The 24344-nt window shown below is 35.5% G+C and overlaps 1 protein-coding gene across 6 annotated transcripts in view; it reads right to left on the reverse strand.

The window, feature by feature from the left end:
- Positions 1-845: 845 nt before the first annotated feature.
- The window catches only part of BMPR1A (bone morphogenetic protein receptor type 1A), a 146524-nt gene continuing 123025 nt past the window's right edge, over positions 846-24344 (reverse strand). For all 6 annotated transcript variants that reach the window (XM_057734285.1, XM_057734281.1, XM_057734282.1 and 3 more), the window contains 8 exons: positions 18386-18482; positions 18125-18224; positions 13439-13583; positions 7989-8181; positions 6199-6496; positions 4411-4586; positions 3303-3433; positions 846-3215 (listed from right to left, as the gene is read on the reverse strand). In XM_057734285.1, coding sequence (XP_057590268.1) covers positions 3090-3215; positions 3303-3433; positions 4411-4586; positions 6199-6496; positions 7989-8181; positions 13439-13583; positions 18125-18224; positions 18386-18482 — 1266 coding nt within the window. In that variant the 3' untranslated portion in view covers positions 846-3089. The remainder of the gene's footprint in view (positions 3216-3302; positions 3434-4410; positions 4587-6198; positions 6497-7988; positions 8182-13438; positions 13584-18124; positions 18225-18385; positions 18483-24344) is intronic.

The following is a 24344-nucleotide window of genomic DNA, read 5'->3' on the forward strand; positions in this document are numbered from 1 at the left end:
AAAAAATCAATTCATATTTCTGCTGTTGAACTTATTTTAGATATTTAGAAACGTTTCAAAACAACATGTATGAAAATAAAAATAAATAATTTAATTTATAAAATCTTGCCTGGAATAAATTATTCAGTACCAAATTCGATCTTGGGCCAACTTCGAGATGCATGATTTTTTAAACATTGTATTGCATTTTTGTTCTAAACAGAAGCAAAGTATTTGGGGGAAAAAAGGTCCTGAATATTTTTTAGAGTGAATAAATAAAAAATCTGGCATATTCTAGGAAAACATAATTTTTAAAAAACTATAGGTCACTTTCTAAGCTTAAAACACTCTGGAAATTGGAAAGGCTACATAAAATGTTGATTGAAATATCTTTTGTGAAAACATTTCCAGAGAAAACAGATTCAAATTTTATGCTTCAGAAACCTGTCCAATAAGAAAGCACAGGCAAAGCTTATAACAGTCACACTGAAGCTAATCCTAGCATGCCTTTAATTCTAGACATATTGATATTTACCTGTATAAAGAGAATTTTCTTTGAGGGAGGATTAACTTTTGTTATATTCAGGTAGCTTTGGTTTTTTGTTTTGATGTTTTAGTTATTTAAAAGGATGACAGACAGAAGCCACACATTTTTAAGGACCTAATGGCTTCCAGGGTTTTACAAATTATTATCTATGGTACTATGTAATAACTCCTCTCTTTTACTCTTTAAATATTTAAATATGAACTGAGAAATTTAAGAGTAAGAGTAAAAGCAGGAGAGAAAAAAATAGGTTTCACGCAACTTCTTTTAGACTTTAGGATTTCAAAAATGGCATCATTTGCTTTTTAAAGAACACGTAATACTAGAAAATATTTTTACTGAACAAGTTTCTACAGTCAGTTCTTGATATCACTTTTAACAGATCAATTTAAAAAAATCTTTATAATGGTCTTGTACTTATATATTACCTGCAATTGTCTACTTCCACATACTATTTTAACATTTCTAAGAATAGAGTTTGCCTTTCCTTACATTTTTTCTTTATTAAGATGACAAATTATTTTCAAGATTTATAGTTATCAAATAAAAAATAAATCAAGGTTAACCTTAGACTAAGATTAGAGGTCATAAGTATTCTTAAATCACAAGGCAATTTAGATAAAAAATATCTGTATTTCTCAGAATAGAGATGGGAAAAACATTCTCAAACAGGAAGCTATTGGGTACTATATATATCAATATATAAATTTACTTATCTTGATGAACACTTCAAACTTTAGTTATGTTAGATGAAAACTATTAAATTTGGTCAAAACTGTTCAAGCAAGTTTCAAATTTGTGATTGATATACAGACAAATATATGAGTTTCATCCTTAAATGTCAGTCACATTTTTGGCAATGGATGGATACATGCTCTGATTCCCCCCCTTTAAAAGATTTTTTTTTTTTACTATGTTGTGATATAATCACATTAGGCTATATTTAAGAAAACTGTCTCACTTTATGTACCCATGAATTGTTTAGAAAAAGACATGAGTATTTAAAAGGCATTACAGAAGTATAATAAGTTTAAGTGGATCAGAATTACTCCTTGGGAAAACAAGGCATCCATAAAATGTAGCATTTTATTGGATAACAGCTATATGGTATAGATATAGTACTGAGTAGATAGTGAACTTTATGCCTGACTCTTCACTGTCTTTGCAAACTCACAGAACAAAAATCATAAAGCCAAAAATCTCAAATGATTTAAATGTCTAATACAGTTGTTGATAAGTGTATATTAACTCTGAGATAGAAATTTCTAATTGGAGGATCCTTTCATAAAGGAGAATTGAGATGATGGCATCTTAATGAAAGTCTATACCTGAAGTTAAACAAAGTCCTAGACTTGATACACTACTTTGAATTAATTCTGAAAATTTACATGTAGTTCTACTTTACAGTATTTTTTTTTCTGATGATCTTTTAATTATTTTTCCCTTAAGGATGGGACATGAGGTACACATGAGCTGGTTTCTATAGTATGAATGTATGTACATATATAAAATATGGTTGTAAAGGAGCAGGTGTTTTGCAAGTAAAGCATATTACACGCAAAATATAAATAACTTCCCTTTTAAAAGTTACTGAGAATAAAGAATACCGAACATGGTTATAGGCACTTACTTACATTGCTATCAAATGTAGTAATTAGTATTCACTTCAATAAGTGTTTTCTTTAGAAGGTTCATAGCACTGGAAGTTCCAACTTTGGATAGGATGCTTTTCATGACAAAAATAATAACTATTAAAAAAAAAAAAAGAGTTTGTAGTGGGAGGAAAACAGTTCAAATTTATGTACACTTTAAATTCCTTTTGGCCTTTATATCAACTTTAATGTTAAAAAATAAAGTTGGTGGAGAAGCTAGCTCACTTGCAAGGTAAATGGCTTTTATGTGATTGGCGAATCTTGGTCAGATAATGCATTTTTAAAGCACAAAACCAACAGCCACCAATATCTTCCTGTGCATTCATAAATTATTTTCTTCTGATTCAACTGGCAGCAGAGGAAGTCTGGTATGCATATATGTACACAGACACACACCCCATTACCAGGCATGACCAACTATCATAAACTAAGCGGTATTCCAAACAGATCATAACCCATAGGCTGTTTACAAGGGTAGAATACAAACAGATCCGATTTTCTCAGGTAGAAGACAAAAGTGTCTATTTCTCCATCTCTGCTGAATTCATTTATCTTCTTAAGGCTTTCACAGAAAGCACCATTTTATGAATAGATAATTCAGTACCCAGAGTTTGACTGGAGACTTATTAATCAGGATTGAAGTCTTGATGTAGTTCATAAAAACCCAATAAAAAAAAGGCATCAAAAACCACATTTAAAATAAAGCTGTCCATATATAAAGAATGAAGTGTTTAGAAATTCCCAGCTTGTATTCTACAGAGTACTGAAAGGTTTAATATTAGCAGCCTGTGAAGGTGTAGTGAGGAAAGAGTCTGAGAACCAAGTTAACATCCTTATTCTATTCTAGTTCCACCCGTTCCTTGGGTAAAAACAGTTCTTGCAGTCTAGAGTTTCTCCTCATGATTATTTATCTGTCAAATCTTTACATCTTGAGATTCAACCATCTTGGCGAGTGTCTTCTTGATTCTCAGAGCTGTAAGTCTGGAGGCTGGATTATGGGCCCAGCATTCTGACATTAGCTTCAAAACTGCTCGTAGACACTGAAAAGTAAAAAGAATGTAGTGAGTAGGTAAATATCTTTGTCAACACTCAACAATCACTTCCTCAGGGGACTGAATTATACTTACTTCATCACTGTTCCATCGATTAGACACAATTGGCCGCAAACGTTTGACACACACAACCTCACGCATATCTTCATATGATGGATCACTGGGTACCATGTTATAATATGGCAATTGGTACTCTTCTACTATTCCTGTAATGAGTGGGAAAATACAGTGGGCACAAAAATGGTGGCTGGACAAAATACTTCAATCCATTCAGCACCTCCTGCTGAACTATGGAGCTAAAACAGGTTCCTCCATAAAGAAGAAAAGATTATAGAGTGGATGGTTCACTTTTAATAGTAAACATATGTTCTTCTCTCTCTCTTTTTTTAATGTCTAATTATTTTCTCTACCCCCACCATAGCTGTCCATATTGGATATCCCTTAAAATAAGCAAGGTGAATCACTCACCCTAAATTTTTAGTCTAATTATTTATGTACAAAATGGTTTCCACTAATGAGTGAGGTTTTTATTTTTTAATTTTTTCTGCAGTAGAAAGACAACATATATGCAGAAAAGAGTTAATAAAGCAGACCTGAAACCACTATCCTTAAAAGGCCTGCTTGTAAGACTGGTACCTGGCTGGGTGTTTGGGAACTTGCCTGGTAAACAGGTCCCCTACACTCACATAAAACTAAATGAAAAGGGTGGCCACTGTGCCTAGAGTGCAAACAATATGGTTTATGCTGAACCTCTGCTTTCTTTCTTGGAGTTTGGGATTTTGACACATGCTAGGCAGAGGATGCCCATGTGAACAACCTCCAAGAAAATCTTTGGGTACTAAAGCTCTAATGAACTTCCCTAGATGACAATATTTTATGTGTTATCACAATTCACTGCTGGAGTAACAAAGCACATCCCGAGTGACTCCACTGGGAAAAGAATTTTGGAAGCCTGTGCCTGATTTCCTCTCAACTTTTTGCCCCATGCACCTTTGCCCTTCACAAATTTTAGCTGTGAAGAAAACTATATGCTGAGTCCTGGGAGTCCTAACAAAATCACAGAACCGGGGAGTGGTCTTGGGGATCCCTGACACACATGACATCTAAATTATACAACTGGAGTTGGATTTTTTGAATGATGAGTATACAAACATAACCAGAAACATGCTACCTAAACTCCTACCTCCTGTGATACAACGACGAGCCATTTCCCAAATGATCAGGCCAAAGCTATAGATGTCAGCCATTATGTAGGGCTGGAAATGGTTTTTATTCAGGCTTTCATCTAGCACTTCTGGAGCCATGTAGCGTTTGGTACCCACCCTAGTATTCAAAGGTACATCAACTTCGTTTGTATCACTGAAACAGAAGACAGACAATGTCTAGGTTGAGGGCCAAGAACAAAATTGTTTCTCATCTATTTTTGTCACATATTGTAAAAGTCAGGGTCTGTCTCTCTCTGTATGTGTATAACTGAATAAAATAAAAATCTATCTATCTAACTATCTAATATGTCTACATTCCCTTATCAGAAATCCTTGGGGCCAGATGTATTTTGAAACTCAGCATCTTTCAGATTTTAAATACGTAATATAATCCTTTAAATATATGCTATATATCATATAAATTTCCAGCAGGGTCTGGAGCAGTACTCAATCAAAATCACAACTAAGTACACACAGTGAATATTCATACTAAGCTGGATAAAAAAAGACAGTAAATACCTCACAGTTCAGGTCAAGTTTTGTCACCAAACAAGTTTTGTGCCTCTCTAAGAAAGAGAACAATGCTGAACCAAAAAACAGTGGTAGATAATTATATCCCAGAACAAGTGAATGTGAAAATTAACTGAGAGGAATCATTTGCTTTTATCATTCTCATGTGATCCTCTGTGATTTAGGATTACATTTTTTTTCTTTATGGGTCCAACCAACTAACTTCTATTGTGAGTAATGTTTACATAATCATACTGAAATGATATTTATTGTTTTTTTCAACTTTTGGAGCAAATTTTAGAGTTGGAAGACATGAATGATTTGTTTTTCGGTCCCCAGATCTATTAGGTTCTGAAAACTACTCTGAGGCAGAGATGTATTTTATACTTTCTTAAATAAGCATCAGATGAATATTTGAGCCAATAAACACTCCGCTGATAAAAACAACAGGATTAGAATACTGTAAAAATGATGGAAGAAGGTTAATATTTTTTAAGGCTTGCTTTATTATGGACTAATATTTTTATTTCATGGTCTGAAATGAATTTTGAAATGTGAAATGACTACTGCATTCTAAAATTATAACATTAAAACAATTTAAATGGTTTCCTAAAAATTTGATATTCTCATTGTTTAAAAATATCGACAATATCAAGTAGTGATAAAGAAATGGCATATCTTGTTTATGGGAGTGTAAATTGATGCACACTTTCTAAAGGGATAACATACAACATACTATTAATATAATTTAATATGTACATACTCTCTGTCTAGCCCCTTCTCTAGCAATCCCTCATGAAGAAATACTTGCACAAGTACTCAAGGATATTGTATACGGATAAAATACCATATTCATTAAAGCATTTCTTAAGTAAGAGAGAGAAACTGGAGGCAGCCTTAATGCCCATCATTTGGGTCATAGATGGAATAAATTATAGTACATCTATAAAATGGAAAACTTTCCTTAACACTGTTAAAAAGAATGAAGTAGATCTATATAAGCTGAAACAGGAGGATGTCTAAGACAACAAAAAGTAGGAAATCAAGAATTATGTAGAGTACAATGTAATTTTTGTAAAAAGCAAAAAACATGACGACAAAACACTAAGACAAAAACCCCTCAAAACCCCAATTTATATAATTATATACGCACAAATACATGTTTGGAATTCCACTGTCCTGAATACAAATACAAACAGGTAAATATCTTTAGGAGGTTATAATAATTTCAAGCTAGTAGGTAAAGAATCACTCACCTGTTGAATTTAACAGCAAGGCCCAGGTCAGCAATGCAGCAACTTCCATTTTTCTTGATGAGGATGTTTTTGCTCTTAAGGTCGCGATGAGCAATTGCAGGCTTTCCTTGAGTCCCATAAATTTCTGTGTGGAGATGGCACAGACCACAGGCAGCAGAATAAGCCAACTTAAGCAGGGCTCTGGTGTCTAGGGTAGCACATTTCAGGAAATCATAGAGAGATCCATTTTCATGGTAATCGGTAATCAAATAGAGCTGAGTCCAGGAACCTGTACCTTTAATATCTGCTGCTATAAAACCTGTTCAATTAATGAATTAAAAGGTTAGTTATCAGAGGTGGCTAGGAAGAATAATGAATGCTCATTCAGGATACTGACAATAACTTAGGTATAATCTACAGACAATAAAAATTTAACTTGCCTGACAAAATCTCTTGAACGTGTTACCAAAATTTTTATTTCTGTCATTTATGCATATAAGTCTACATTTTTGTAATTAATTTAAAATAATCTTTATGATAATCATAAAAATGATAATAATATCACTAAGAAAAAGATCACATATATAATAACCTAGGGAAATTGTTATTAAACTACATGATTCTCTGAGTATGAAGAACTATAAAGAAGGAATGCGGAAAAGGCTCTTCATTTCAAACTGAAGTGGACACATTAAAATCATAAAGCTAAATATGTTCAACTAAGAGTTCACTCCTAATTAAGCCAACTCCCACGTGCCCATCAATGCCTTATCACATCTGTCTTTTCAGCCTGGCTCACTGACAAGCAAGTTCACAATACGGGCCTCCTTTCCTTCTTTCTCTTCTCCTCCCTCTCTTCAGAAAAAGCTCAGTGAGTGCTGAGTTGAATAATGTTCCCCTGCCAATTCATGACCACCTGGTGCCTAGAAATGTGACCTTATTTGGAAACAAGGTCTTTGTAGATATAATCAAGTTCAGATGAGGTGATACTAGGTTAGAGAGGGCCCTAAATCAATGACTGGTATCCTTACGGGAAGAGGGAACGGTACATACAGTTCAAGTCACCCTAGAAAATTGCTTAAATTACCTTTAAAGACTTGTTTTTTGTCACTATATGAGTCCAATAAACTACATTACTTCCAATTTGAAACTCACTGCTGTTTCTCCTCTGCTGGGTAGTAAATATAAACATACCTTGTTTAATTGAGCTTCACACATACTGTGTTTTTAACAAACTGAAGTTTCTGTGGCAACTCCTGCCATAGTCTATAGGAGCCGTTTTTCAAACAGCATTTGCTCACTTCATGTGCCACGTTTTGGTAATTCTCACAAAACTTCAAACTTTTTCATTATTTTTACATTGTTGTGGTGATCTGTGATCAGTGGTCTTTGATGTTACTACTGTAATTGTTCTGGTTTTTTTTAGCAATAAGAGTATTTTTATACTAAGCTATGTACGCTGTTTATTAGACATAATGCTACTGCACACTTAATAGACTACAGTACAGTATAAACATAACTTTTATATGCACTTGGAAACCAAAATATTTGTGTGACTTGCTTTATTGTGATATTTGCTTTATTGCAATGGTCTGGAACCCAACCCCGAAATATCTCCTAGGCAAGTCTGGAAAGTCGTTGGTTGCCATTTAGGACTGGACTGTATTTAAACTATGTATTCTGCTAGGTTTCCTTTAGCCCAATGCACACAACTAAACTCACATGTTTTCAAAGCCTGTGTGCCAGGCTTCCACCAGCATCCCACTAACCTTGAAGAATATGCAAGTGACTAAAATCAAATGTGAACCCACCAAGTATGTTTTCATGGCGCATTAGAACGGTTTGATAGATTTCTGTTTCTCGAAACCAGCTAGCTTCTTCAGTGGTAAAAAACACTTTGACTGCCACTTTCTCACCACGCCATTTACCCATCCACACTTCTCCATATCGGCCTTTACCAACTTGCCGAACCATCTGAATCTGTTTGGCAATAGTTCGCTGAACCTTCATAGAAAAAAGGAAAATGAGAAGAACGTATTAAGACTGAGAAAGTGGTTTAATAGGCGATCTCATCAAAAAAGATGGTATCTATAACCAACCAACTCCAATATTAACATGTATACAGTTGGCCTCCATATCGGTTCTGCATCCTTGGATATGGAACATAGACTGCAAGGGACCTGAGCATTTGTACATTTTCGTATCTGCAATGGGTGCTGGAACCAACCCCTGAGGTAGATCCTGAGGGAGGACTGTACTGAATTCAAAAGGAGATGAAACAGTGTACAATATATTCTAAAATCACGAAATAACAGGATAGTCAATGTGACAGATTGTTTGCAAAAATGGACAATATAACTCCCCTCCCAGTATACACACCCTTGGATAGTCTCCCCTACAGACTCTGAGCTTGGCTACATGACTTACTTTGGGCAAAAGAACAACAGCAAATGGAAAACAAAGGAAAAGTCTTTGTGCATTGGGGCTTGCCCTTTCTTGCCACTGTAGGGCACATTTGTGACCAAAATGAGCAAAACCACACCAACTGTTAGCCATGTACATAAACTATACCATTTGGCTCTAGCTGAGCAAATTCAGAAAAAGAACTGCCCAGAAGACCCACAGGATCATGAAAAATAATGTCTGTTGTTTTAAACCACTAAGCTTTGGGGGAGGTTTATCATATAGCAAAATCTAAATGATAGCTAAAAATACTCAGCCTGCAAGACCCTACCTGATCTGGTCTCTGCCTAACTCTCCTGCCTGATCATTCAGTCTAATCCCCCACCCTAATCCCTCTTATTTACGTTGTTTCAATTTTCAAAATTTACTAAAGCTCATTCCTGTCTCAGGCTTTTTACATGTGCAGATCCCTTTACTTAAGAGTGTTGTTTCTCTCTTAAATACCTTCATAGCACATATATACTTCTCAGTTGCTGCACTTAACCACAATTATAATTTTAATATTATTTATATATATATTTGTTTGAATTCTACCCCCTACTACTCACAGAATACAGATATTTATGTAGGACAATACCTGAAGTACAATACCGCTTTCATTAATATTTTCTGGGTGAAAGATGCACATGAATTGCTACCTTTCATTTTCAGAAGCATTAGCAGCCATTCTAAATTAAAAAAAAAACACTAAAGGCCAGGCTGGAAATGTAGTTAAAATGGGCTAGATTTTATGAGAGTATCTAAACCGACTTACTTTATATATCATTTATTACAAAATCCTTTTGTGATTTCTTTTTAGGAAGTCAGAATTTCTAATTTACATATAATAAAATGTAAACGGTCTAACTTACACATAATAAAATTCACTCTTTTTGAGAATTGTTTTGACAAATGTATAGTTATGTAACCACCAACATCACAATTAAGATACAGAACATTTCTATACCCCAAAAAAGTTCCCTTTATCGCTTTAAAGTCAATCTTCTCCCCACCTATCTTCAGTCCCTGGCACCACTGATCTCTTCTCTGTCCCTACAGTTTTGACCATGACATAAAAGGAAACCTACAACAGGCAGCCTCTATGTCTAGCTTCTTTCATTCAGCATAAAATGCTTTGAAATCTACCAGTAGTTTGTTCCTTTTTACAGACAAGCAGTATTCTACTCTATGAACTTACTAGTTTGTTTTCTTTTTTAATCTTTATTGGAGTATAATTGCTTTACACTATTGTGTCAGTTTCTGCTGTACAACAAAGTGAAAGAGCCACATGTATACATATATCCCCATATCCCCTCCCTCTTGAGCCTCCCTCCCAACCTCCCTATCTCACCCATTTAAGTCTTCACAAAGCATCAAGCTCATCTCCCAGTGCTCTGTATTAGCTTCCCACTAGCCATCTATTTTACATTTGGTAGTGTGTATATGTCAATGTTACTCTCTCACTACATCCCAGCTTCCCCTCCCCCTTGTGTCCTCAAGTCCATTCTCTACGTCTGCATCTCTATTCCTACCCTGCCACTAGGTTCATCAGTACCATTTTTCTAGATTCCATAAATATGTGTTAGCATACGGTATTTGTTTTTCTCTTTCTGGCTTACTTCACTCTATATGACAGACTCTAGGCCCATTCACCTCACTACAAATAACTCAATTTCATCCCTTTTTATGGCTGAGTAATATTCCATTGTATATATGTACCACATCTTCTTTATCCATTCATCTGTCGATGGACATTTAGGTTGCTTCCATGACCTGGCTATTGTAAATAATGCTGCAATAAACATTATGATACAGGTATCTTTTTGAATTATGGTTTTCTCCAGGTATATGCCCAGGAGTGGGATTGCTGGGTCATATGGTAGTTCTATTTTTAGTTTTTTAAGGAACCTTCATACTGTTTTCCATAGTGGCTGTACCAACTTACATTCCCACCAACAGTGTAGGAGGGTTCCCTTTTCTCCACACCCTCTCTAGCATTTGTTGTTTCTAGATTTTTTGATGATGGCCATTCTGACTGGTGTAAGGTGATATCTCATTGTGGTTTTGACTTGCATTTCTCTAATGATTAGTGATGTTGAGCATCTTTTCATATGTTTGTTGCCCATCTGTATGTCCTCCTTGGAGAAATGTCTATTTAGGTCTTCCGCCCATTTCTGGATTGGGCTGTTTGTTTTTTTGATATTGAGCTACATGAGCTGCTTGTGTATTTTGGAGATTAATCCAATTTGTTTATCCCTTTAGCAACTGATGGACTTTTGGGTTGTTTACAATTTATTATGAATAAAGCTGCTATGAACATTCACAGTCTGTCTTTGTATGTACATGTTTGCATATCTCTTCCGTAAACACTCAGCAAAAGGACTGCTTCACTGTATAAAAAGCATACGCTTAACTTTTTGGTCAACTATCAACCTGTTTCCCAAAGCAACTGTATTTTGCATTTCAATCAGCAGTGTATGAGATTTCCAGTTGATCTATATTCTTTTTCACAGTTATTATTCTCAGTTTTCATCCTACTAGTGAATGTGTAGTAATATGTGTTTAATTTTCAGTTCCCTGATGATGCTGAGCATCTTTTCATGTGCTTATTTGTCATTCTTATATCTTCTCTGGGCAAGTGTCTGTTCAAATCTTTTGTCCATTTTTAAAATATTGGGTTGTCTCATTACTGAGCTGTAAAAATTCTTCATATACTCTGCAACACAAATTCTTTACCAGAACTCCTTTGCCAGTTTGTGACTTGTTTCCTCATTTTCTTGACAGTGTCTTCTGAATAGAAAAAGTTTTAAAGTTTAATAAAGATCTACTTATCATTTTTTAAAATGACTCTTGCCTTTTGTGTCCTAAGAAATCTTTGCTCAAGATCACAATAATTTCCTAAAACATTTTCTTTTAAAGATTTTACACTTAATTTTTACATTTAGGTCTACGATCCACTTCAAGGTCATTCCGTACATGGAGTGAGGTAAAGGTCAAGATGCACCTTTTGGCAAATGGACGCCCGACTTCTCCTGCACCATTCGTTGAATGGACTCTTTTCCCCACTGAATTACTGGCATCCAAATCGATTGATCACATATGTGTGTGTCCATTTCTAGACTCTTCTCTGTTCCACTGATGTACATATTGATCTTTATGCCAGGATCACACAGTGTTGACTACTGTAGCTTTACAATAAGCCCAGAAAACAGGTAGTGAATCCTTCTTATTTTTCTTTATCAAAATTGATTTGGCTCTTCTAGGTCTTCTGCATTCCCAAATAATTGTTAGAATAAGCTCATCAATCTCAACAGAAGTTTGCTCTGATTCTGATTTGGATTGAACTGAAACTATAAATCAATGTTAGGATAACTGAAATACAGAGTTATACTCAGTTAAGACTCATACAATACTGAGTCTTCTTTTAAAAAAAAAAAATACATTTATTTATTTATTTATTTATTTATTTAATTTATTTTTACTTTTGGCTGCACTGTGTCTTCATTCCTGCACATGGGCTTTCTCTAGTTGTTGAAAGTGGGGGCTACTTTTCATGTGCGAGGGCTTATCATTGTGGTGGCTTCTCTTGCTGCAGAGCACAGGCTCTAGGCACATGGACTTCAGCAGTTGTGGCACACGGGCTCTAGAGAGCAGGCCTAGTAGTTGTGGAGCACAGGTTTAGATGCTCCATGGCATGTGGGATCTTCCCGGACCAGGGATCGAACCCGCGTCCCTTGCATTGTCAGATTCTTAACCACTGTGCCACCAGGGAAATCCAATACTGGGTCCTCTGATTCACAAACAGGATATATACATCTCCACTTATTAAGGGTTTTGTTAATTTCTTTTGGCAATGTTTTCTAATTTCAAGTGTACAGATCTTACATAAATTCTGTTAAGCTTATCCCAAAATATTTCATGTTTTTGATGTTATTTTAAATGATACTGCTTTTAAAATTTTAATTCCTAATTGTTTGTAGCCAGTGTACATAAATTCAATGATTTTTGTATAATGACCTTACATTCTGCAACCCTGATAAATTCACTTATTGGTTATTGTAGCTTTATGTTATCATCCCTGAGATTTTCCATGTAGACAATCAGGTTGTCCACATGTGAAGACAGTTTTACTTTGATTTTTCCAATTCAATTACAGAATTACCTGATTCAATGAATTTTAAAATTAGAGATCAATGTATTTACTTTAAACAAATCCAACTAAACAAAGAATTAAAAATCTATCTCGATATCTATTGTTTATTATAAGGGCCCCCTTAACCCCTAAGTCTGAATATTTCCATACATACAATTCTCTTAGAATTATTTACAACTCCCTTTAACGTTATTTTTATGAATTGTGCTTTGGTAATAGAGTATTATATTGAGGGAAGTATCCTCTTTATGAACATGATCTGTGAGAGTAGCTTCCCTTTGATTTCAGAATCTGAAATAGTTATACTTCTCCCAACCAATCACAGTTTAACCTTACAGAGCCAAGGAATTTTACACCTAATTCCTCAAGTTGGCTGTTAAAAACTTGTGAGCTAATGCTAACACTTATAGAGCAATTCATGATCACATTTTCTCTCTTAACCTTGCTTGTGGCTCTACCTTACTAGCCTATTCTATTTTTCTTATTGCACATTTCTTATTTTAACGAATTTCATCTTGCAGTACTGTACCCATCTTTCTAAATAAGAAGGGGAAAAAATGCATCTAGTAAAGTCCCCTAATCTGTAATTATTATGCTGTCTACCATCATATGACAACACATTCTGTATCAATAAATCATTCATGTTTATATGACATTTCAGCTTACCAATAAGGGTAGTCCAGATCCACTACCAGAACTTTGTGATTGATCAATAAGGTCTTTTAATGATTCTCCAACTGGAATAAATGCTTCATCCTGTTCCAAGTCACGATTGTAACGGCGTCTGCTTGAGATGCTCTTGCAATAATGTCTTTTAAAAAAGCAGAAAATAATACATATTAAAATTCTAAAAATATAATATTCTAAGGTAAGAAAAATCTTGAGACTGTTGACACTATCATCCTTCCTTCATCACATGGGTTCATATCCAAATTCGTCTTATCACAGAATAATACATCTTCTGTTAAAATAATGTCCAGAAATACAATTTATGAGTTAGAGAGCTATATACTATCTTAAAATGGAAAGATGTCCATTGTACATTGGCAAGTAAGAAAAAACAGATTAAAAAACATGTAAAGTGTCATCCTACCTATAAACATTTTAAAATTATATGTATCTATACTTGTCTAAAAGGATCAGAAAGGATATACAGCAAGTTGTATATACTACCTATTGCTGGGGATGTAGGAATATTTACTTTCTACTTTATATATATATTTTCATTTGAATTTATAAGCATATAGTTTTGTATCAAAATGAACAATAAATATAAAAGGGAAATAAATAAATATAAAAAGGGAAAAGGAGTTTACGGAAAAGAAACCAAATAAGTTCTCTTACTTCATTCTGCTATTTTCAAAGGCTTTTTTTTTTTTTAATTTCAAATTATGAAATGTTTCAAACATTTAGGAAAGTAAAGATTAATTTATTTGGCACCCATGTGTAAACCATTTAAATTTAATAAATATTAACATTATGCTGTTTATTTTAGATATATTTTATTTTTTTTAAGCTCTTTATTGGAATACAATTGCTTTACACTCTTGTACCAGCTTATGAGGTACACCAAAGTCAGTCAGCTGTATTTATACACATATCCCCGTATCTCCTCCCTCCTGCGACTCCCCACTACCCTCCCTGTCCCGGCCCTCTAAGGCATCATCCATCATCGAGTTGATCTCCCTTTGTTATACAGCAACTTCCCAGTGGCTATTTTACAGTTGGTAGTATATATATATGTCTGTGCTACTCTCTCACTTCGTCCCAGTTTTCCCTTTGCCCCCCACCCCCCCACCCGTGTCCTCCAGTCCATTCTCTGATACATTTTAAATAAATAAACATTAAAATACTCACAGCTGCAGCCATTTCCCTGATAATTCCTTTCCATCCGTTATTGCTAAGAGACAAACACTATCCTGAAGGTGGTTATATCCTTCCTATCCATGTATTTATACTCATAAACAACATCGTGCCTCTGGACACAGATGGCATATGTTGCATTAATATTTTACATCTTGCTTAAAAAAACTTCTTATGTACTACATATTTATGTTACTCCTTATGTAAAATATCCATGTTGATACATGTTAAAAAAACAATAGCTCCTTTTTATTGATGTTGAGTGTGTCAGGCATTGTTCTATGACTTACTTCATCTTTATTGAACTCCTAAGAGGTAAGTACTGTTGTTTCCATTTTACACAAGAGGAAACCACGGCCCCGAGGCTCATCATTTGTCCCAAATCAGACAGCTGGCTAATTATTCTCCAATACTGAGGCAAGACCCTTCTGAGTACTATAACCAAAGTCCCATGAATTACAAGGTTTTCAAGTCACATAGCTGGTGGGAACAGACACTTATCCCCAGCCTTGTGTGAGCAGTGAATACTGTTTCCTTCAATCTTTTTAGGCGTTCTTTCCCAGCCTTAGATGGTTTCCTCACTTGAACACACTGATCAAGATTCAGGTGGCCCAGTGAGTAAGACTCCGCGCTCCCAATGCAGGGGGCCCAGGTTCAATCCCTCGTTTGGGAACTAGGTCCCCATGTGCATGCCACAACTAAGAGTTTGCATGCTGCAAAGAAGATCCCGTGTGCCACAACTAAGACCCAAGACAGCCAAAATAAATAATAAATAAGTTAAAACAAAAAAACCCCCAGATTCAGATGAATATTCCATGGGAAGGTTCTGAAGATGCCTGGAGTTCTTTCTGTGAAGCTCTCCTTTCCAGTACTCTGTACCTATGAACTATAGCTGCTGCTCTCTCCCCAGACTCTCAGCTACATCTCAATTTGGAGTGTCTGCTGGGCTATACACCTGAGTTCTTCTTGTGCCCTGCAGCCAGAAACTCTTCAGGGAGTAAGCTGGGCAATCACAAGACTCACCTCATTTGTTTCCTGTTTCTCAGGGATCAGTGTCCTTCACTGCCTGACTGGCAGCTGTTAGTATGTGACTGGGGCTTACTGATTACAGGTGTCACTGTAAGATAATCTGCTTAGGCCATTTCATTGGGTTTACTAGGGACAGAATACTTAGGTCTTTTTTCTTTGGCTAGATGGATTTTCCCCAAGAACAATCTTCTTATCTGTTATCTAGAGGGAATATGCTTGGCTAGCAGGCTTCTAGAGAGTGGAGGGGTGCACAAATTAGTATGTAAATATACACTCTACCTCCTTATTTTCACTATAATACCTCACCCTCAATAATGGGATACCACAGCTGAGAACATTTTTGTTATTTTCAGAGACTACACTTCTAGCCCTCTGTTGGAGAGATGGTGGAAAGTCACATAATTATTCAGAATAAGAGTAAGGATCTCAACATCCGTGGTACTTGGCATCCAAAATGGTCTACAAAATTTCTCAGCTCCTGGTATGCCTGTCCTTGTTTAATTCCCTTCCATAAAGCACTAGGGCTGATCTCTGTGACCAACAGATTATGGCAGAAGTGATGGTGTGACTTTTGAGTCTAGGTCACAAACAGCACTGCAGCTTCTACCTTGGTCTTCTGGATCACTAACCCTGATGGTGGGGAGCCAGGCTTCATGCTGTGAGGAAGCTCATGCAGGCAGCTCAGTAGAGAGGCTCACATCAGAGGAACTGAGGTCTCCTGCCAACTTGTGAGCCTTGGAAATGAGCTATTTTGAAAGGGGATCCACCAGCTCCGGTCAAGCCTCTAGGTGAGCACAACCTCTGCTGACATCTAACTGGATGTCATGAAAGATAATGAGCAGGGAATATGGGGATATGTGTATAAAAACAGATGACTGAACTTGGTGTACCCCCCCAAAAAATAATAAATACATAAATTTAAAAAAAAAAAAAAAAAACTCCCAAAAAAACCTAGCTTAAAAAAAAAAAAAAAAAGATAATGAGCCACCCAGTCAAGTCACTCCTGAAGTCCTGACCCACAGAAACAGTGAGAGATAATAACTGCTGTTTCAAGCCACTAAGTTTGGGAATTATTTCTCAATGCAGTACTGCACAACTAATACAGCATCTGACTTTCTAAAAATAGACTTTCAAGCAACCCTCTTGGTTTTACTGCCACTCTCAACTTCACCTCCACAGATAACTGGTACTGCCAATTCTTGAGCTTCTTGGGGAATTTTATAGTATAAACTGGTGGTTGTTTGTCTTTCTCAGTTTCTACCCTGGGATTCAGATTGCTTAGGTCTACAAAGTCACTGGTCATCCATAAGCTTCACAGATTCCACAGCTTTTTGCTGTTATCTTGTCTCCTTGTCCTAGCTGGACAAAAAAGTTAAAGCTCTTTATTGCTGTTTTAGTGGGGACAACAAAAGTAAATGTGTGCTCAATCTGCCTCTTTATCTAAAAGACCTCTTATCAAACATTTTAATCTTTGCCAGTATCACAGGTAAAAAATATCTCAGTATGATTCTAATTTATATTTTTCATAATATGAGGATTCTTGAGTCATCATTTTATTTTTCTTTTAAGAGCCATATGTATTTCTCTTTAGATAAACCATATGTTCATTTTTGGGGGCTTAATTTCCCACTGAATTGATTTTTTTCTTTTTGATTTATAAAAGCTCTTTATATTTGAGAAATCAGCTCTTTGTAATATAAGCTGCTCCTATTTTTCACTGTTAGCCTATCTTCTGACCATTTATGGTGGTTTCTACCACACAGTAAAGTCTTATTTTTATGTAGTTGACACCATCAACTCTCTCTATATATATATATCTCCCCAATCTGGCTAAAATTTATTTCAGCATACAGAATTGATTCAAGTTCATTTTTTTCCATATAGCATCCACTCCCATATCTATTTACTGAATAAGCCAACTTTTTCTCAGTGATCTGCAATGTTACCTTTATCATATACCAACTTTATATACCTGGGTCTACTTATGGGTCTAGTAACCAGTTCCACTGATCTCTCTGTTTATTCATATGCCAGTAAGACAATGTTTTATTACGGAAGTTTATGCCCTCCTCCTATTGCTCTTCTCTTCTGGCAACTGTCTTCTGAAATCATGACTAAATGCAAATAATCCTGAACCACCAAATAACTAAAGAATGGTAATATATATAGTTGATTTCTTGGGGCAGGTTTTAAACATTCAGATATAAGAAATAAATAAGAAAATCCTAATTACTCGTGAACATAACAAGAAGTACAATGTTGTGTCCAATTAATTGATTAGTAGTAAGGTCCTCTGTTCCCTTAAGAAAACTATAATTAATTAAAGGAGATAACCAGAGAATACAAGTTAATGGTTTCTGAAATACATTCAATATCAATGGCTTCTGCCTAGAAGCTTCAAGAACAACTGTTTATATCCAATACTCAACAAAATATTTTGCATCAAAATAATTATCTTACTTGTAACAAAAGCAGCTGGAGAAGATGATCATAGCAACTATGCAGACAGCCATAGAAATGAGCAAAGCCAGCCATCGAATGCTGCCATCGAAAAATGGACCTGGCAGTGGAAGTAAACAATGAAAAAGACGTTATCCGTCGATCTCATCTTAACAGGAAAAAGTAACTTGTAGTGCTGAACTCTAGAAAGCTTGCTTATTGTTAAAACCAGAGAAAATATTTTACTGAGAATCATAATTGCACTTTTCTCTGCTAACCTACCTATAACAACAGGGGGCAGTGTAGGTTGTAAATACTGGTTACATAAGTTGGTCCGGCAGCATTCTATTGTCCGGCGTAGCTGGGCTTTTGGTGAATCCTAGAGGAAGAAAATTAGAAATAATCTGATATACAAAATTCATAATTAATTTTAAAAATATTCATAAAATACAATTTCTAATTCAGTGAGTGAAAAGGGCTTGTTAAGTTTATGTGTGAAAAAAAGATTGTTGAAAATTTTTAATCTATGCTGAAATAGTGTTGTAAAGACTCTAAAATGTTTTTTCTTAAGGAGAATGTATGTATATGGATGGTGTGTTAGAACACTAGACTATAACTTAATTACAGATAAACAAAAGTACATATGTATTTTTCACCCAAAATTTGGCATATCTTAAGATATTACTATTCATTTGTTTTTATAAAAAGTAATTAAAATCACGTTTTCCTAAAAAACATGGGTAATACATTTTATTACAATGATAAACCAGTATGGTAAACATGATCTCATAGTAGTATTGAGACTTAGTTGGATGAGACTTAAGATCTGACTAAAAACTAGAGTATGTCCTAGGCCAAAGAAATGACAGGTTAGAAAAGCAAGTCAAGTAGGCAGAAGATACAGTTGATTCTGCATATCACAACTATGTTGAAACTAATGAATCTGATATGGAAGCAAGCTGAAGCGTTCGTGATGAGGATAACAGCAAAATACAGAAATGATAGTTCTGAGGATTTTTTAGAGACCACCAACAAAATACGTGTCTCTAATAGATCAGAAAATGAGCAAAGGGAAAGGCTGTAGTCTTGGGAACAGATATCAACAATTATATGTGAAATTTTGTTTGATTAAAAGTACAGTATTTGAGAAGTTCTTAACTTGAATGCTGACATTTCAGCACGGCCTGGAAGAAGTGCCTTTCTAGACCAAAAACAGTGATAGAAAGGAATTGCTTGTCATCATAAAAGTAGCAAGAATATAAGCAGAAACTGACTGTCTTATTCTTAAATATCAGATAGCCAGAAAGGAAAAACCTCGGTATAATCAGGTATTCCTTTAAAAAGGTGAATATGAGACTCCCTAAGGGAATCTATACGGGATTCTATAAGGGATTTGAGATTTTATACGAGAAGATGGGTCAAGAGTATTTGCAAACCTCCAAAAGCACAAGTTTTACATTTTAACTGAATTTTAACCTTTCTAACAAATCTGTACTTTTAAATGATCATAAAAAGAAAGAGAAAAGAGAGGCATGTCAGAACTTACACAGGTGACTCAAAAAAATCCCAGATCTAGAGAAAACTTACATGAGGATGGAATGGAGTATATGACTAAAGATGAATGAAAAACTGTGAAGCATCCAAGAATAGTCCCAGTACTGCTAAAGTTCAAAATGAGCTTAGCCTTGCAGGACAGAAAATGTAAAGAAAAATCAGAAAAGGATTTTTGGCACTGCTAGAAGAGAGACCACTAAGCAACGGATGTAGTATTGCTGACAAAATAGTAGGGAATGGAGGACAAAGAAAACAAACAATTGCTTAACTCCACTTTGTTTCGGTCTTCTCTATCAAGGATGATTACAGGAATGAGGAAGGCAGACCAAACCCCAGTAAGTGGGATTGATATTTCACAAGTATGCAGAGACCCTACAATGTTTCTGTGTTCTGTCTGAATTCCTATCTTCTAAGCTAGGTGAATTATATCACAGGAAGTTGAGGGCACTTGGGAGAAAGCTGAAAGAGGTATGATTTAAGATTTTAGAAACAAGGAGTGTTGTAAACTAGATAGCTAAATGTTATGTTACTTTTAAAAGGAAAAGAAAGACTTTGCCAACATCAGATTGGAGGCAGCATAGTATTATGGAAACAGCAAGGATTTGGGAATCAAATAGCTAAATCCTAGCTTGCCATTTATTAATAATAAATCCTTGTCATTTATTAACTTTGTGACCCTGAGCAATGAACTCACTTCTCTCTGGGCTTTAGTTTCCTATGCTATAAGATGGAGGATAAAAGACACCTGCCTTATAGCGTAACTGGGACAAAAGGAGGTCTAATATACTAAGCACTTCGTGTAATAAATGCAAATAGTAAATGTTCAATAAATTAACTCTTCTTCCTCTAGTGAATATGACATGGATCCCAGTCGAGATTCTAGAGTAAGTCAAAAATGCTTGTAATCTCCTGGAAGACTCAATGTGGCTTCACTGAGAATAAGCAACAGGAGACTCTCAACTTTCTTACACAGGTTAACTATGTATTTGGGTAGGTAGAAGCTAGGTGTGTCTAGATTATGAAGTTGGGTGATACAACCTTTCCGGTTCCTGCACTCCCCACTCTCACGCTCCACCGAAGTCCATTTGTATCTCTGGATTTATGTGGGCAATAAAAATCCTTGTGGGGAAAAAACTCACTTTGCATTCATAAAATGGAGATTCTAACTTATTTAGTGAGCTTGATTGGAGGGTTGTGAGTTAGGAGGAGTGGTACATGATGAAGGAACTGAAACCAAATGACAAGGAATGGCAGTGCAGTTTCTGAGAAACAATTCATCTTACAGGAAGGAACAGAATCAGCTAGATTTACCTATGGAGACTGAATGGTGTGAGGGAAAATTAAGGCCTGGGCGAAACATGGTGATTATCACTTGAACCTGTTTTGATCCAAACCTGGCGGCATGTGAAAGCACTGGGAGGAAAAGGCTTAGGTAAAAGCAGAAGAGCTGTTCTGCTCAGGTTAGGTGCCAGGTAAATTAACAGTGATACGTAGCAAGATACACAGAAAGTAAGGTAAGTGGTGGTCAACATTTTTTGTCTGTGTAACCCCTAAATGAATTCTGAAAAACAATGTATCCCCTCATATATTTTTAGGCTGACACCTAAATTTTTCATCATAAATAGCTGCAAAGAATGTATTGATAATTCCTTGCATACTGCACATATTTTAAAATAAAATAACTCTTAAATCCATTCAGTAGAATCTAAATAATGTAACAATTCAATACCTGTTATCATTATTTTAAAAAATAAATGGACAAATGCTTCCTTAACAACTGAAAATTTTATAGTGTTCTTTTCCTCCCTGAGCTCCTATTCCCTTTCCACATTTCCCACAATAATTATGTCCTAATGTAATATATCTTGATAAATAATTCACATGAAAAATAATATACATAATCTATTTTATTTTCTATGATAGTATGTCTTTAAGTCTTAAAAAATTATTCTGGTTTGATTTATCATCACAATTATTAGTATAAAATTAATCAAAACCATATATATTATAACCTTTATTAAAATACTAACATAAAAAGAAAGTTTTATTGGAGAGGTATGAGAAGGATGGGGCTTTAAGAAAATAGTTCATAAATTCATGGATAATTACTTATTGCTAGAATGAGAAAGTTTGGCATGAACTTTTTTTAAGATTTATTATCTATCTATCTATCTGTGTATCTATTGGCTGCGTTGGGTCTTTGTTGCTGTGCATGGGCTTTCTCTAGTTGTGGTGACCAGAGGCTACTCTTCATTGTGGTGTACTGGCTCTAGGTATGTGGGCTTCAGTAGTTGTGGCATGTGGGCACAGTAGTTGTGGCACACCAGCTTAGTTGCTCCGCAGCATGTGGGATCGTCTCAGATCGATGATCAAACCTGTGTCTCCTGCACTGGCAGGTGGATTCTTAACCACTGCACCACCAGGGAAGTCCCTGGAATTAACTTTAATCCTATTTTTATCTCTTCCCTTTTTTTGGGTCAGTACTAAGATTATTTGTTCACATAAACAAAAAGATGGTAACAGAAGGAAGTGGTTATACCATTGCCCTATAATTCTTTAGAGACCTTCCAATTGTATGCTAAAACTCCTATAATGATCCTATTAGCAAAAATTATTTTACATGATCTAGCAACTTGGTTGAAAGAAAAAAATGAAAAACAGATATGCAAATATATCCGCGATCACCACATTCCCCACACTGATACTCAGATTTCAAATTATGACACGGTCTGGAAACTTGAGGATTTACATTCCAGGCCACTAATCTGGAAACTGTGAGAAGGCTGATTGTGAAAAGGAAGGAAGGAAAAGAAAAACTGCTTGAGAAGCTCTGGTCTCAGGCAGATCAATATTAAGCAATAGAACCTATGTAAGTTCAGGATCAGTAAACTGATTGCCTTGAAACTATCCATGTGTCTATGTGATCCTCATGTAATGTAGTCCGTGTGCACCCAGGGATATGCGTAACCTAGTTTAAAGCCTGCTTGGTTACATCATCAATATGGTAAAAGCTAACATTTACTAAGTCCTTACTATGTGCCAGTTGTGCTAAACTCTTTGCACATACGCTATCTTTCATTTGATCCTTACAAGAACTACTTTGCTGATGAGAAAACAACTTGAGAGTGTAAAGCTCCTTGCTCAAAGTTCCACAGCTAGGAAGAGGCAGCATGTCCATCTGAACACAGACTGTCAAGCTTAACAAGTAAATTACATTGATAAATTCATTTGGGACATGCCTAGTGGAGGGAGCCTGTGAGACTGCTGAGCTCAGTACTTTAACCATAGAGAAGTCCTTCTTCAAGATTTTTAAATGATTAAACAGTGGACTGTAGTGTGGCTGATAAATATGAAAATAGCACATAACTAGAAGAGACAAACAAATCAGCATCCCCCAAATCCCAACACATTAGAGCAAAGGATTAATTTTAATACGATGAAATTTAACTTCGACAAGTATGTGACAATTGTGTAACAAAAGTCATTCCATTCCCATCTACTTATTTGTGTCAAGAAACCAACAGCACCAATAAAGAACGGAAGCGATAAGGCTGAGCAGCAGCATGAGTGAAAGACACGGGGATTTCGGCTGACAGAAAACTCAGTATATCTGAAGAATATGCTATGACAATCAAACCTCTAACATGAGATGTGGCTGCATTTTGGAAAAGGGAAAGGCGTTACTAATTCTTTGCTTTTTTTTTTTTCCTGGCCAGACCACAGTGAATTCTGCATATTACACTGAGAAACTGAATACTGAGTAACTCTAAAGCTGATTCTTATAGGGAGCAGTTGAACTATTATTTTCGTTGGACAAAGACTATAAGGTATGATGGGAAGTAAAGCAGTACAAAAACATTTCTTGTCATAGTAAAGGGTTACCATATTAAAGAGGGATTTAATTTGTTCTCCACGGTCCAAATAAGTATAAAGGCAGAGAGATTTGCAGTCATTTGGAGGAAAAGCTTTCTAAGGATAAGGTTAGGTCATTACTATGATGAAATAGGTGGGGTTGGGAAGTAATGAGCTCCTGTCACTAGAGGTGTAGCAAACAGAAAATAAATGGAATGCAATGTGTGTGAGTATGTATGCGTGTGTGTCTGTGTGGTTTTTATCAATCTTGAGAATTTCTCCTTAATTGGAATAATTTTCTAAAATAGCTAAGGCTAAAATTTGTTAACAAACAGTTTCTCTCTGGAGCTGTTTTAAAAAACACTGGAAGGATCCCTTAGGGCAAAATTACTACACAGGATTTTGAAGAGATTAGGTTTATAACCCAAAGCCATCAATATGTTCATACAAGATTACTAATCCTCTGATTCCTTTGCTGTGCTGTTAAAGTAACTGCACTGAGATCTCCTTACAAGGACTTAATGTCTCTAAGTTGTCTCAGAGAGATATAAAGGTCATCTTAAAGTATTTCCAGTCAATTTGATAATCCAGAAATAAGTGTGACACTATCATTTTTTACAGGCTTGACAATTTAAAAACAAGATGATTAAAAACTTTTTTTAAAGTAAAATAATCTATAATTTCAATTGGCACAATCATATAACTTGACAGAATAAGAGCTAAGCTTCCTCCAATGTATCTGCTTCCAGAACACACAGCAATGTACAGACCAGGCACACTTATCCCCGGGAAATCAATGCTTTTTCCTGTGGCCCCTCCCTTCTTTATTTCATAG

Source organism: Hippopotamus amphibius, chromosome 5, assembly GCF_030028045.1.
Source record: "Hippopotamus amphibius kiboko isolate mHipAmp2 chromosome 5, mHipAmp2.hap2, whole genome shotgun sequence".
NCBI lineage: Eukaryota > Metazoa > Chordata > Mammalia > Artiodactyla > Hippopotamidae > Hippopotamus > Hippopotamus amphibius.